At 36.7% G+C, this 16617-nt stretch overlaps 1 protein-coding gene across 2 annotated transcripts; it reads right to left on the reverse strand.

Moving 5' to 3' along the window:
• Nucleotides 1-7054: 7054 nt before the first annotated feature.
• On the reverse strand, nt 7055-14521 carry AAE14 (acyl-activating enzyme 14). Of its 2 annotated transcripts, XM_082886286.1 has the most exons (10): nt 14079-14521; nt 13511-13583; nt 12519-12684; nt 12300-12398; nt 11282-11379; nt 10762-10955; nt 10021-10148; nt 9114-9502; nt 8231-8445; nt 7055-7320 (listed from the first exon to the last, which is right to left on the reverse strand). In XM_082886286.1, the coding sequence occupies exons 1-10, from the start codon at nt 14276-14278 to the stop codon at nt 7191-7193; spliced, it is 1692 nt and encodes a 563-aa protein (XP_082742412.1). In that variant the 5' UTR covers nt 14279-14521; the 3' UTR covers nt 7055-7190. The 2 variants fall into 2 exon arrangements, with proteins under 2 accessions (XP_082742412.1, XP_082742414.1); XM_082886288.1 differs by lacking the exon at nt 13511-13583 and having other exon boundaries at nt 14079-14494.
• Nucleotides 14522-16617: the final 2096 nt, after the last annotated feature.

Consider the following 16617-nt stretch of genomic DNA (forward strand, 5'->3'; position numbering starts at 1 on the left):
AGAAAGGAGGGCCACAACAGTAGGCTGCGATTGGCTTGATGGCATTACTTCAGGCCTGGTTGTTTCGGTTAAAAGCACCCTGACTCTGTTCTTTTTTGCCATCTCCTCTTCAGCTGTTAGTGGGATCAGTCTAATCTCGGGCAAGGATGGGTCCGGTTCTGGGGCCTCTTCCAGAAGAAAGTCAGTTACTCTGGCTTTCCGGCGACCGCTGTATCGGTAGGTCAGCTCGAATTTCAGCAATTTGGCCCAACTACGTTCAGGATATCGTAGTGCGGCTCGCAAAGTTGCAAGGTTTGGATAACTGTATAAGGAATGAAGGTGGGCAGAATCTGCGAACGAAGAACTGTTAGTTCGGTTGATAGACTAACAAACCGAAATAAAAAATATATATGCAAGAAAGAAGACCGAAGTTAAATTACCGGGCTCTCCTTTTTTCTAATTTATAGGTCGGCCAGGAATTTGGGCTTGAAAATCCTCAAAGTTCCCAAAGACCCAGAAAAAATCGTCGTCGTTTAAGTCTTTGTCTGGTGTATATTTAATTATCTTCTCTCGGCGGCGGCGTATCCTAAAATAATAGACCCACCCATCTTTTTTTGAGCCAATGGAATATTGATGGAAGATTTCGGCCAGGCTAAGGTTTAGTCCGGCTTGACGGTTCAGTTCGGCTATTCCCATAATGATGCGGTATGAATTAGTGGACAGTTGGGTAGGGCATAATCTAGTCTGCCTAAGAAATTCACAGATCAATGGTTGGACTGGAAACCGTAGTCCGGTTTCTATAATGGATAAAAGGGTAAAAGGGACGAAGCCTTCGTTATCCCAGGGAATGACATCTTTTTCGGCTAAAGACAGGTGGACATCATCAGGTATGTTATAGTCCTTTCTGAATTCGGCTAGGCTGCCTGGAGTGTCTACTAGGTACCTATACTTCCCCATTTAAGGAATAAGTTATGAATAAGTTAAATCAGTGCGAAAGTTGTGCTCAGTAGCTCAGTTGAGCACACGGAGGAGTGCCTGGGTAACCTCAGTCTGCAAAGTAGAAAACAAAAGGGTTAAGCACAGATCATAGGACCGTGCTACAAATTAAAAACAAGGTAAAAAAGCCCTACTTCGGTTTTATGGACAGGTTCTATCTCGGTTCAGCAAAAACGATTGGTAGCTCGGTTTGAGCAGGGTTTTTAGCCAAACCTTGGCAAATATCTCGGCATATTGGCTTTGGAATCAATTTTTAGACCGGTTCATCGTCTAGGGGCAGCTTTCTAAGTTCGGTCTAAAAAACTAAGAAAGCTGGTTTAGCCCCAAAGGCTAAATCGGTTGAACTATGAGTTTTGTTACTCCGGTTGAGCCTCTAGGGGTAGCTTTCTGAGTTTGGTTTAGAAACTAAGAAAGCTGGCTTAGCCCCAAAGGCCTAGCTCGGTTTAAGACCGAGGTTCCTAGTTCAATAGGGTTCAAAACGTCGTTCAATGAGCTTATCTCGGCCAGAGTGATTCGAGGGTTGGTAACCTACTGAAACTGCTAATTATTCCTACAAGCTCTAGTTCGGTTATTGTCCAAAGTGATCTACCTATATCGCATAAACAATATCCTAGTTCGGTTGCTACATGATTTTGGATCCAAGACTTGTTTTCTACAGAATAGTTCATACACATGGGTTCTGCTAATGTTTTTCCATGGAAGTTCAGAAGCAAAAACAAAAATGTACAAGCATGTTTCGTAAAAACATAGAAAGCAGAAAGAAGAAAAGCAAAGCAGGTTTCTTGAAGCTTACCAGAGGAAGATGAAGCTAAAGAGGGAAAAATGGCAGCAAAGTCACAGCCTCTTCAAGTGCAACGGAAGAACAGCAAGAACACAGGAAGGAGAGAGAAGAGAGTGATAGTCAAGTGGTAATCCAAAATATAGAAGGGGTTGTTTTGTGAAAAGGACGAAAGGGAAAAATGGCGGGACTGTTCAAATTTCACGAAGTACGAAGACGGCGTGACAGCCGTCCTCAGCCTATCAGAGCCTGCCACGTGTCATTAGAAAGTGAAGCGTTACAGTCACTGTGATTGAAGAGACGTTTTCACCGAACGAGTGGAGCCGGAGTGAAATAAGCTCGGTTTGAGAGGCTACACGGTTTTTTTAGCCCGGCTAGAAAGGCTTAAAAGCGTTAGCTCGGTTGGTCACCAGGTAATCCCAATCATGCTGTGCAGATGGAATTAAGGGGCAATTGAGAGGGTAATTTTTGATAAAAATTGGACCGAGCTATGAGATGGACTTTATGGCCCAAAATATGGACTGGGTAAGAAAGGCTGAAAAGTTACTCCGGCCCACGAGAGAAAAAATTACTCCGGCCAAAAGAGATGAAGTTACTTCGGCTCAGGAATTGTAAAGCTACTTCGGTCTGGACAACTTGGAGTTAGTCCAGTCTCCGAGTTAGTCCGGCCATGACGTATTCTGGATAGATCAGTCAGGACCTTGCTACTCGGTAGCTCGGTCCCAACATACCATGGTTCATACAAGGGAGAACAGAGATGAGTAAAAGGAAGGGCCGAACTAAGGATAGTTCGGCCTACCTTGTGGCTCAGCATAGCCAGTTTACTTCGGTCAAATGGTAGTTCAGCCATGGTAAAAACCAACCCACTTGGTTTAAGCAGTGGGGGGGTGTAAAAGGATAAGCATTATCCTTTAGAAGTATGAATCCTAGGAGGACTCTGCATGGAGAAATAAAAGTCCTACTAGGATTGTGCCACTCAAAACCTATAAAAGCTCACAAGCATCACCTTGGAGGAGGTAACATAACACAACACACAATTTTTGCTTCCTGAATACATTGAGCTTTGTCTATTTGTCAAGTTTTCTGACTTAGGCATCGGAGAGGTTTCCGGCACACACCCGCCGGCTAGCTCACGTTTGTGTTTTCAGGTGACAAAGCGACGTCGTACGGAGGAGCGTGGACTTAGTCAACAGGATTATACGAGGAGAATTATTTCTTCCCCGTACACATAGCATTCATTGACTCTATAATAATGTTCATATTTATATCAGATATTTCTGATTTATAAGTCAGAAACCGATATGCATTACTATTCTGAACATAGCCAATAAACACACAATCCACTGTTTTTTGTTCTATCTTAATCTTTTTCGGAACAGGAACTTCTACCTTTGCTAAACACCCCCACACTTTTAAGTATTTGTAAGAAGGTGGTCGATCTTTCCACAATTCATAAGGAATGCTGTTAGTTTTCTTGTGGGGTATCCTGTTAAGAACATAATTAGCAGACAAAATTGCTTCCCCCCACAAGTTCTGTGGTAAGCCTGAACTTAGTAACATGGGATTCATCATTTCTTTAAGGGTTCTATTCTTCCTTTCAGCAATTCCATTTTGCTGTGGAGAATAGGGTGCTGTAGTTTGGTGAAAAATGCCATGTTGTGCACAAAATTCATTTAAATGTGCATCATATTCACCACCCCTATCACTTCTAACTATTTTAATGATTTTACCAAGTTGATTTTCAACTTCAGTTTTGTATAGTTTAAACATTTCAAAGGCTTTATCTTTACTTTTAAGTAAGTATACATAACAATATCTTATGCAATTATCAATAAATGTTATGAAATACTTTTTACCTCCTCTAGTTTGAACAAATTTAATATCACATACACCAGTATGAATTAATTCTAAAGGTTTGATTTTTCTTTCAACCGATTTAAATAGAGCCTTACTTAGTTTTGCTTCTACACAAATTTCACATTTGTGATTAAGATCAATTTCAAATTTTGGTATATAATCCAAACCAATTAATTTACACAAAGCATCAAAATTCACATATCCTAATCTACCATGCCATAAATTTGACTCAAGAATATAAGCAAAAGATGTGTTATTCTTATTAATAGCAAGTTTTGATACAACCGTCATTACATTCAACTTGAAGAGACCATCACTCATGTATCCCTTACCAACATGCATACCACTCTTTGTTAATACAAATTTATCAAACTCAAATACAAGCCTAAAACCATTTTTACTTAGCAAAAAAATAGAAACTAAATTATTCCGGATGTCTGGTATATGCAGTACGTTGTTGAAGGTAAATTCCTTCCCTGACGTCATCTTCAAGATCACATTTCCTTGTCCAGCGATAGTAAAAGTAGAAAAATTTCCCATGAAAAATTGTTCACCATTTACAGCCTCATTATAAGTAGTGAACATCTTCTTATCCGCACAAATGTGACGAGTTACCCCAGTGTCAACCTACCATTTCTTGGGATTTCCAACCAAATTAACCTCAGACACTACAGCAGAGAGATTGATGTCATTTACCCCGTCAGAGATGTAATCTAATTCTGTCACATTGGCTTGAGTAGTGGTCTTCTTACTTGTACTTCCACGATCCTTCTTAGGGCGGCGGCAATCAGAAGCTCGATGTCCGGTCTTACCACAATTATAGCATTTTCCTTTAAATTTCTTATTGCCATTGTTGTCACCTTGTTTAGAACCATCTCCAACAAACTTCCTCTTTTTGTTTTGTGGTTTATACACTTGTTCAACCACATTAGCCTTGGACTCAATGGATTTTTACCATTCCTCTTTTCAGCCTTACGGTTATCTTCCTCAATTCTTAATCTTACAATCAATTCATCCATGGTCATCTCTTTGCATTTATGTTTTAAATAATTTTTGAAATCTTTCCAAGCCGGTGGTAATTTTTCCACTAATGCAGCGACTTGGAAAGACTCACTCAGAGATATATCCACAGCATGAATATCACGCAAAATTAATTGAAAATTTTGAACTTGAGAAATTACCATTTGAGAGTCTACCATAACGAAATTCAAAAATTTACCGACAACAAATTTCTTTGTGCTGGCATCCTATGTCTTGTATTTTTTTCTTCAAAGAATCCCACAATTCTATTACTGTTTCAAAGAGTTGTAAACATTATACAGCATGTTGTCAAAGCCATTGAGGATGTAATTTCTGCACTGAAAGTCAGAACGTTTTCAAGCGTCTACAGCGGCAACAACTTGCCGATCACTTTCATCCTCTCTCAATACTGGAGCCTCTTCACGGTTTAAGATTCAAAGTTATAAGATAAAATAACATTTTCTGCTTCCATCTCTTAAACTCGGTGCCATTAAATTTTTTCGATTTTTCTCCATAATTTATAAGAACTTGGACATAGTTTTGGATAGAGACCGGAGTCGTTGTAAGAATCGGATTTGGAGTACTACTTTCAGCAGCCATAATATCTGATTGTAAAAAATCAGAAAAATCAAAACACAAATTAATTTTCTACTTACTCAAACCAGAAAATAAATTATAACACAAAATAATTTTACTTTTCTAGTTACTAAAACCAGGGAAATAAATTACTACATAATAATTTTCTGTAACACTATTACACAAAATAATATTCTGAATTGTTAATGACACCAATATATTGCTACTAGTTGTCAAAGAAAATAAACAGTATACTACTACTATTTGTCAAATAGTATATAACTACTATTTGTATTTTCCAATCAGAATATCACTTTGTAAAAAGCATAGAAAACAAACACAATGAAGACACCAAAAAATAGGTTTGTCTTAAGATTGTTGGACAAGCTTCATTGTATTAAGAAAATTATGTTTGTGTACTTAACAACAAACAGAAGAAATAAAAAAAAAAAAATGAGAGAGATTGTTTGATTAGAAAAATCAAACCAGAATATAAAATAAATAAATAAAACAAATTTTTATTTTGTTACAAAAACAAAATCAAAATCTGAAACAAAAAAAATAATAAAATAAAAAAGTAAATTAATTACTTACCTTATTAATTTGTAGAACAAATTTTTGATCAAGTCCAGTGTTTAACACTGTGTCCGTAATGCTTTCAAATTATGGACGTATATCTCCCAAGATAAAATGATCTACTACGAATAATAACAAAAAATTATTTGCACAACGAACACACTTTGTGTTTACACTCTTTTTCACAAGAAAATAATGAAGCAAAATGCAGAGAGAGCAGGCAGAATTTGGGATGAAAATTAAGTGAAAAAATCAATTAAGGGACTACCTATTTATAGATGAAAATGGTGGCTGTTTTGTTTGAATCCAACAGGTATGATACCTGTTCAGACAGATCTGATTTAAATTTCAAACAGATAAAAACCTGTTTTAGATTTGAATTTGAACAGATTCAGATCTGTTTGGATAGATATGAAACTGTACAGAATTTCTAAAGAGGTGAAAATCAAAATTTGAATTTTATTTCCAATTAGAATTTGAAATAAAAACGGACAAATTTTATTTCCAAACAAATAAAATAAATTCGAATGTTTTTGACCCAAAAAGATAAGTATTGGGTCGGACAAACCCAACCCAACCCCACACTACGCACCCGCGCCCAGGCCTAGCCCAGTCTAGCCAGCCCGACCGACTGACCGGACGGACGGACGAACAGCGGTGGCGCGCGCGTGTGTTTATTTTTGGGTTCAATGGGTCTAATCCACTTTACCCATAACTTTTCCCTTCCACAAAATTGGAATGTCCCTTGGGGCCCTCCCTAAGTTACAAACCCAGGCTTTATAAACCCACAAAAGTTTACCTACCAAATCAATGTAGGACAAGCCTTAAACCAAATCTTAAGAAATTTCCACTGAAAACTCCATTTTCATGGAGCCACTTTGATTTCAATTTCCCATTCACCCGATAAAGGTTTTGAGCAACCAAATATACTACGTGAATCATAACGCGGCATAGAACGCGGTACCATTTAGACCCGCCAACTTTGGCATATGGATCCTACCTAAAAAAATAGACTAAAGTTAGAGGAAAAATCTGATTTTTCCAAAACTTCCAAAACCATTTCTAACAACACAAACCAAACACAGCCTTTAATCTTGGAACTTTACTTACTTTCCTCTTATTTACATTTTGTTAAAATTTGATTGGATATATTTTTTATTTTAGATTTTTAACCTTTGGCAACATTTTTTTAAGTGAAAGGTCCAAAGTAAAGCATAAGCAACATCATTCTGCATAAAAAATTGGTATAAAGTTGTAGAAAGCTACACAATCTGCAAAACAAGGAATTTAAATTGCTGTCTAATTTGGTTTTCACCCCATATTTCCTTCAACAAAGTCTTGAAGATACATGAACCAAAATTTCAAAAAATAAAAAAATAAAAAGAAGAAGAACAAACATTTTTGGTAGTTATAGATTGCTAGGCAGGATTTGCGAAGAAGACATAACTTCTCTTCTAATTTCATCTCTTCTCAATTTCCCAGTACTAGTCAATGGAAACTGCTTCTTCCATATAACAAAACTTTTTGGTATTTTAAACCTGAAAAATATAAAAATAAAAAATAAAGAAGAAGAAGAAGAAGAAGAAGAAGAAGAAGAAGAAGAAGAAAGACATTGTATGATATAAGAGGGAAAGAATATATATATATATATATTTTTCTAGAAGTGCCTAATGAAATTCCAAAGAGAAAGGAAAATAATAACAAAAATGCTAGAAATACCTAATGAATTACATACCAAGGCTTCGTTTGGGAAGTGTGTTGGCTTTTTGGCTTTTTTGACTATTTTAGTCTCGGACTAAAAAGCCTGATTTAGGAAAAGCTTTTGGCTTTTTTGGCTTTTTTGTAAAAGAAAGAATGTAATGATTATGGATTGGATGTGATATTTTGTCTTATTGGGCTAAAAAACTTATTTTATTTTTTATGGCTATTTTAGCCATAAAATCCTCAAACCCAACTTCCCAAACATATGCTAAATTATCAACTATTCACAATGAGATATGGGCCCTATGCTATACCCATTGGTAATTTAGTTTGCACATTATTAGGGGTCTGGAGAGAGACTCAGATATTAATTATCTTTTAAAAAGTTGTTATTACTCTAAAGAGGCATGCAAAAAGGCATCAAAATGTGTAAACATGCAGAAACAATGCATAAACAACCAGAAAATGAAGTATAAACAAAAATTTATACAAAATTTCATACCAAAATGAGGTGGCAATGACTTTCTTGAAAATATGTCATATTAATGGGTCAGTGTTTCTAATATGATAAAGCCCAAGGCTGCAACATCATTCCAGATAACCATTTTGTGTAAATTTTCTATTTGTAGAGCACTACTTTAAAAAACATATCTCAAGATTTTATTCTTTTTGACATTTTCCTCGCATTAACACAATCCCTCGAGTTGTCATCAGCATGATCCATATAAAAGTTAGGAAGAAAATTACCCAGTCAAATTCATTTTTCTGCAGAATTGCTGAAGAATTTGAGTGGATAAGGTTTGGTCTTTCTTTCCAGCTAAGTGATCAGAACATGAATCAGCCCATCTCCAATTGTCCCTTATTTGCAAACAAGCAACCACCACCTCTGTCAAACGAGTGTCTGGAAGTCCAACCACTACAATGCCAGAAACTCCCAGATGTTGGGATAGGATAGCCTCCACCTGAGTCATCAAACAACAACAAAAACTTACGCTCCGTTTGTTTCCATAAAATATTCTTCTACAGAAAATGAAACTTTTTGTTGTTGTTGTTGTTGTGTGTGTGTGTGTGTTTAGTTGCGACTTTGAAACTAAGGTGCTAGTAGTTGTATTAGTGATGAAGGTGGTGATGGAAGTAATGGTGGCGGTGGTGAGGTGGCAATGGCAACGGTGGTGATGTGGTGGCAGTGGTGGTAGTGATGGTGGTGGGGGTGACAATTATTGAGTGGTGGCATTGGTTCCACCTCAAATGTGGAAAATGTTTTCCCCAAAATATGTTTGTTTTCCATTAACCACATAAAATATTCTGTCAACTTTCCTTTTCCATCATACCAAAAACCAAAAAATGATGAATTCATTATCCAGAAAAATTTTCAGCTGAAAAAAACAGAGGGAGACTTCAAATTATTTAAGCTAATATATAAATAGGATGACATATAGGATTTTCTGTAAGACATTGCAGTTCGTCAAAAAAGGGGAAAAAAATATACTGAAAAACTACCCAACTCAACTTCTTTTCATTCCTTTATAACCAAACCAACAGAAAATGTGAAATAACAAATTTCGTTTCCTTTATTTTTCTCCATCTGAAGTTCGACTATCAAAGGGATGTATTAAGTTCTTACACTTACCTCTTCAGGGTAAACATTCTCTCCTCCACTCTTGATTCTTCCCTTAGATCGCCCAACTAGCCATACGTTACCAAAGTCATCGATCCACCCAACGTCTCCTGTGTCAATCCAACTGTCATCACCGGCACTCAATGCCTCTAGTGGAATTTGACCCCAATATCCAAGCATTACATGGGGACCCCTAGTCAATATCCGCCCAACGTGGGAACAATCCTCCGAGCTAATCCTTAGTTCGACATGTGGTGCAGCCTTGCCAACACAAACACCCTTTGGTTGGTGAACCAAACTGGAATCAATATTACAGGTTACGTGAAATGAATGGCTCGAGTTATCGGTTGTTGGATCATAGAGGGTCATAAAGGTTAGTGAAGAACATGTCTCTGTCATTCCTTCAAAACATTGCATGGAAATATGAGCAAAGAATTGTGATAATGCTAAATTAGGCATGTTTAACATTATGTTGCAAGTAGCAAACAAATTTGAAAGTTATACTGATGGAAGAAAAACTGAGTTGGTCAACATATATGCATTGAAGTAAAGCTTTTCATAATAAAATTAATCATGTTGAATCGTTGATCTGTGTGCTTGGATCTTCACGTACAAATCTGCTAAAACGTCATACAGAGAGCTTGAGCCTAATCCAGACTCAATCTCAACTCCCATGCATAGTTGAAATCATCATTTTCGTGATCCAATCATATAGTTGTTGATATACAAAACAAAACTCAACTATTGATCATTTTCACATGTTATATAATTCGATGTGTTTTCATTCGTGTTAATTTCCGGAGGTGCAATGCTATTTCGACTGGACAAAAAACCAACCTTTGTCAACATTTCTTTATAAAATGGACATCATATTAAAAAAAAAAAACTAGGACAAACAAAAGATGGAAGAGAAGCACACCATAAGCTGAAAGAAGCTTAGCTCTTGGGAAAAATATGGTGACATATTTGATAAGCTCAATTGAGAGACCACCGCCTCCATTTAAAATTTTCCTCACATTTTCTTTCCCTTTCCATGTCTCCTTCATCCTGGCCAAAAAAAAAAAAAATTAAACATAACTGAGAAAATTGACTACATGTCAAGATAAACAAACACAATACCAAATCCACTTAAAAACATGAATTCAGGAAAGTGAATATAGGCAAACTATAAACACAACATCAAATGCCAGTAACAAATGCCTTCATTCATTATGTTCAAAATTATTTCCAATCGTTAACACATCAAGCCCAGAAAATGCAGCGATTACAACAACTTGATTTTGTGGACAAGATATGTTTCAGAAAAGGCATAAGCTTTAATCCTTGTATCAATAATTTAACAGGAAAATAGAGCATACAGTGATTGGAATGGTTAAAGTATGTTTACATCCTCAAGAACTAAGGCCATGGCTCAGTATTGTTAAGCAAAAAAAACAAAAGCACAATTGAAACCACTGCATCAAATATCCATAGTAAAAAAATGCTGCACATGCAGCTTCTTAGTTTTTGTAGCATGAAAATGTCACATATGCAAAGCAGACACTGAAATGTGCTAACAACATACCCTCCTGTAATTTAATTGCATTTTCTACTAACACATTCTATCAAAGAATGTTTTCCTATCTTTTGTTCTCACAATAAAATGGATCACATGGTTTACCTGATTAAGGAAACAATATCAGCCATTATTGCAGGGACAGTTATAAAAGAAGTCACATGGAGTTGCTCTATGGCTTTGAGTGTCGAGTTAGCTTCAAACTTGGGTATCAAGACATGGCAACCTCCTACCATTAACATGGCCATGGCAGAGGATATCCCACCAATGTGGCATAATGGAGCTGTATGCAAATAAACCTACAAAAAAACCACAAAACAACTAAAGCAATTTGTCCCGGAGCTATACGCATAAAATGCACTTATCTATAAATTTCTTAGGTTGTGTTTGAATCATAGATTTGGGTAGAGATTTGAAAAAGGCGAGAAAAATGGAGAAAAAAGTTAGCATGTATTTCATACACATTTCCCTCGCATTTTCCTTTCACTTCCCAAACCCCTACCCAAATCCATGATCCCCTTAGTCTTTGCTAGTATTTTTCCTGTTGTCATTCCCACTGCTTGAATTGCCATATCCTTGTGATTTGCGTAAGAAAGAAAATCATGTTTGAGAAGGAAAGGCATACATCATCCTCACCATAGTTGACAATCGCAATTTTTGCCAGCGATTGTACAATCAGAGCTGAATGTCTTATGGTAACTCCCTTTGGCCGTCCTGTGGTTCCTAAATCCAAAAACAAATAATCAAATTAAAATACTGTTTGCCTAAAAGATTTGAGAGTAAATTAAAAAGTACTCAAATAATTTCTCAAAAACTTGATGACATTTGAATGGCCAACAAATGGTGACAAACTATTCCTGTTTCTCGAAGTTCTAACAAGCAGTGCCTACTTGTAACTCTAGCAGCATTTTGACCAACCACTCATACTCTGGTGACTGGTTTTTAAATGTTGGGTGATTTCATCAGTTTAAAACTAACTTTCGTGGGCAACAATAGGTGTCAGACAGTGTTCCACCACCTCTCCTAAAACCAATTGGTGTTACGGAAGGCTGCACTTATGCCTTTTACGGCTTTCGACATTGTGCCCACAAGCATGGTTTTAGAGCGGCATTGCATACCCAACGATCCCTCCCTCACGATGATGCTCCCACAACTTGGACGTATGACAACTTGACTCTAGTACCACTTGTTGAAGAGGATATTTCAAGTGGTGAACTCAATTTCGCTAGCTTAACTAAAAATTCTACCAACCGAATGCCCCAAAATTTAGACTCCAAAGATTTTAATCATCGAAAATTGTCAATCTAATAACACTGCATAAACCAAAGTAAAAAAGAAAAATTGCAATTTATCATCTGACATATGGAGTAGCCAAAATTACTAGTAAGCTTTTTCTTATCATGAACATATGCAATTGGTGGTGAAAATTTATACAAAATGAGAAAATTAAGAAAATAGTAAATCGGGTTCCTTATTTCACTCTCAATTCCTTACTGTCTTCGCATTTTTTTGAGAAATGTCGTGTATTTCTTTAGAAATCATTCCCATGACCATCAAAATCAGCCTTCCCCAAAGTTGCTTCCACGGACAATCTGCATACAAAAAAACAAAACAGGAAAAAAAAATGATGTTGAACTTTGTACCTGACGTGAAGCATATTATTGCGGCATTCTCAGGTGCCCAGAGGTAGTTGAATGACAGAGATCTTAAAACACGCTTTCGAAGTGTTTCAGTAGTTAATACTGCAAAACAAAGAGGAAATAACAATATCAAGACAATATGTCAATAATTCAAAGAGGAAAAAGATTCAACTCCATCAACAATATATTCCATGGTGTATGTTTATCAAGAAATCCACATACCAAATCTTTCGTTGTTGCAATCTGAAGGGGAATTCATGAAAACAAGCCATCTCAGTATCGGTATAGTACCTCTCTGGAGCTTTGAATACCAGTAACTTGAGCAGTCGTCAATCACCAACATTACCGGGTTCACAACCTCCATTGCAAACCTTGCCTCGTCCAAGCTCTATATGTTGAGATAACAAATTATTGCTAAATGTGGTATTTAACAAACAATGGCAGAATTTAAATAAGGCGGTCACATTATTAAGAGATTCCATAATCAAATACGGTTGTTGAAGCTTATTTATGAGAATGCACAAATTTTCAAACTGTACAACTGGATTTGGTCATCCAAAGCCCAAATTGTCAAAATAGTTTTAATTTCTCAATCTTCATCATTTTGCCTAAAATTGTTTTAACTAGTCATTTGAAGAACAATTATCACTATTCAGATTTCGGCCTCAGTGCAACCTTTGATGTTAATGGACTACAAAAGCTGATAAAAAAGCTTATAAGGTATAAAAGGGTGATTAGTAGGCTCAAGCTCAGGAAACCATGGGGGTATGTCATATAGCAATTGTTTCAAGTGAGTAAAGTTCAATATGGGGGGGGGGGGGGGGTGTTTATCCCAGTATAAATTATCCTGCATTTGCTTCAGATTTTGTGACCCGGAATAACTTATCCCTACGGCCCTTTTATCCGTCATATGGGGATTATTTTGTCCATCGGAGGTGGGACAATTTACCCTAGATAAGACTTTCATTGCAAAATGACAAAAATAGCCTCCTTGGCATAACGTATCCGGGATAAATTATCCCACCTAATCTTATCTGAAAATTAAACATGGCCTATGGGTTTTGCCTATCTGATCAACAAATGGCACTCAATGCCTTGAATGTAACTAGTATCAGAAATTAACCACGATCACTCGTTCATGAAGTCTTGAATAGGCAAAACCATGAATCCATAAAATAAACATGTATATCCAATTTAGTGATTTACATACATACCCATCTGTAATTGAGAGGAGCAGCTATCCCTCCAACAAATGTAACAGCCAATAACCACTCCAAAAACCAATCACTGACCCCGCCAAAAAAAATAAAAAATAAATAAGCAAACACTGTATATATGTCTATATATGCATAGAGAGATAGAGAGAAAGGGAATAAATTATCAAAGCTCCAAAATTTAAATCTTATTATCATGTTAATTGACTTATCAAACCTATTTTAGCTACACTACATCCTTATAAACAATAATAGAATTAGCCTTGTCAACTATACATTTTAGCCAAAAAAATTAAAAAGTGCCGTAAGTTCTCTATTTTTCTGCAAATTTTTTTGTAAAAAATCTTTTCTAAAAAGTTAAAAATTATCAAAATAATCGGTTTTGCAAACGAGGCCTTAATAACCATTTTAGTCCCAAAATATGCTATTTGTGTTATTATAGTTCCGAATATTTAAATTGTGTGAATTTAAATCCCGCAGTAAAAATGTTTCAATACATACATTATACATACATAGATTACATATACATATACATATAGTATAGCTAAGAATTGATGAGGAGAGGAACCTGTTGAGTGCACAGATGGCAACAATGTCACCGGGTTGGAGACCCAGATCGAGAAGCCCACGGGCGAGGCCCAATATTGCCTCCACGAACTGTTCGCCGGTTTTTCGCCGGTGGCCGGAGATTGTGACCGGCGAATTGCGGCGGAGGGTGGCTAGGCGGCTTAGGCACTGGCAAATGTGGGCGTCGGAGTGAATACCCATTTCTGTGGATTGCCCAAATTGGGCTTCTGAGAACTCTCTCTCTCTACGAAGAAGACATTGAAATTGAAGGAAGAGCAAACAAAGAGCTCTCTTTCGCTCTCTCTCTCTAGAGAGAGGCTCCAAAGCGCGGTTTGAAAATCTTATCTTATCTGATTGTGATTGTGATTGTGATTGTGTGGCCAATTGGTGAAATTAAGGAGAAATTTTTGTATGTCTAAGTAGTCCGTGTCACTGCCTTCTATCAATTATAAATATATATAACTTTTATTGTTCTTTAAATATTTAACATAAATATAATTGATTTTATTATCAAATCCAATCATAATAATAAAAAATATCATATGTCATATATTCTATCTATATATAAAAAAATTTCAAAATTAAGGCTCCAAATTAATAGACTCGACTCGATTTGTTAGAGTTCGTTTATAATTGGTTTCAGAGTGAGTAGGCTTTTTGATTTTTTAAGTCTGGGGTTAAAATGTCTTGTTTAGGATATGTTGTTTTGACTTTTTGTGAGAGAGAAAAAATATAATAATTATGGATTGAATGTGACATTATTTTATCTTATTAAGCTAAAAAACGTATTTTGTCTTTTTTTAACTAAAATAACTCCAACCCCAACCCAACCCAACCCAAGTTGCCAAACGAAAGCTTAAAGTCTGTTTGAATTTAATTTGTTAAATTTCTTTGTGTTTGAACTCAAACTTATTAAAATTTTGATAAATAAATCTAAATATATTGGTACTGTTTGGTGCAACTTATTATAAGCTAAAAGTTAATAATCAAAAAGTAGAAATCAAAAGTACTCATTCTCCAGCTTCTAAATAATCAGTTTTTCTCAACTTATTTAAGTTATTTCTACCTAAAAAGTTATAAACAAAAACTACACTAAACCATCTAACCCAAATTCTTAAATTAAAATAAATTATAATCACCTCTTATAAAGTTGGCTTGTAAATTCAATTCGCTAACTAACTCGTTTAATATTTATTATTTATATATTATATAATGTAATATATATAAAAAAAATAAGATAAATACTTTATTTATATGTTTAAAAAATGTAAATGTAAATCATAGCTAATTAAGGGTAATTTATAAATAAATTGGGCCGAGCTAAGGAAGAGGCTTCTTTGGAAGATTGGGCCGCACATCGGACCGAGACTGTAGCTCGGTCTAAAAACTAACGAGCTTAGGCCAGGTGAAGTTCGAACCGAGCTATAGGCCGAGGTGTTTGGGCTTCACAAGTTGGACGTCGCCCTTGTTAGCTTGGTCAAAGATTGCTGCAATTAGCTTGGAGTAAACAGACAAAACTGAGGTAACATCAATGACGAGGGCCGAGCTATGTGTAGCTCGGCAGGGTGGCATTCATTAGATCGGCTTCCAATCAAACGGTCTGAATAGCAGGGGACTGAGATAAGTCAGTTCGGTCAGGAATGTATAAACCGAGGTAAAGGGTTCGGCCATTTCACTTGGCTTGCAGTGATAAGACTCCTTGTAGGACTCTGCTAAGGAGAGTTAGAGTCCTACTAGGATTATGCAAACCATCTCACTTGGCTGGTAGTGAGTAGGAGTGTGACTCCTAGGAGGACTCTACTAAGGAGAGTAGAGTCTTGCTAGGATTGGGCAAAACCATCTCACTTGGTTGGTAGTGAGTAGGGTGTGCGATTCCTAGGAGGACTCTCATAGGGAGAGTTGGAATCCTACTAGGAATGTGCCACGCAGAGTTTATAAAAGCTCATGACCAGACCTATGTAGAGGTATCCCAATTCTTACTCCAGAATACACAGAGCTTATTGTCTATTGTCTAATTGCTGACTTAGGCATCGGAGGGGTTTCTGGCACGCACCCGCCGGTTAGCTCACGTTTGTGTTTTCAGGTGGCAAAGCAACGTTGTTTGGAGGAGTGCAAACTTGATCAACAGGATCATACGAGAAGAATTATTTCGTACTCGTACAATTGGCGCCGTCTGTGGGAATTTCACAAAGAGCAAAACCTCTTGATCAAGTTTTCCTCTCTAGTTGAAAGCAATGGCGCACAATGAAGACTTGCCACAATTTGCTATTGATGGGAAAACACCGGAAGGAGATGGGAGGCGCGAAGGTTTACCTTCTATCCTACCCATGGCAGAATTAGATCTCCAGCAAAGGAATCTGCGGAGAAAAGCAAGAGAAAGATAGGGCTCAAGTCCACACCGCTCTTAGAGCCCTGATAGACAGAGACGGAAGATGGATCCTCAGGTTCTCGAAGATCGCGTAAGGGAGCAAGACGAAGTAATAAGAAGAATGGCAGCTGACATAGAGACGATGAAGCGCCAGATAAAAGGCAAACGGGTG

Source organism: Camellia sinensis, chromosome 9, assembly GCF_055761805.1.
Source record: "Camellia sinensis isolate YWXY chromosome 9, ASM5576180v1, whole genome shotgun sequence".
Lineage (NCBI taxonomy): Eukaryota > Viridiplantae > Streptophyta > Magnoliopsida > Ericales > Theaceae > Camellia > Camellia sinensis.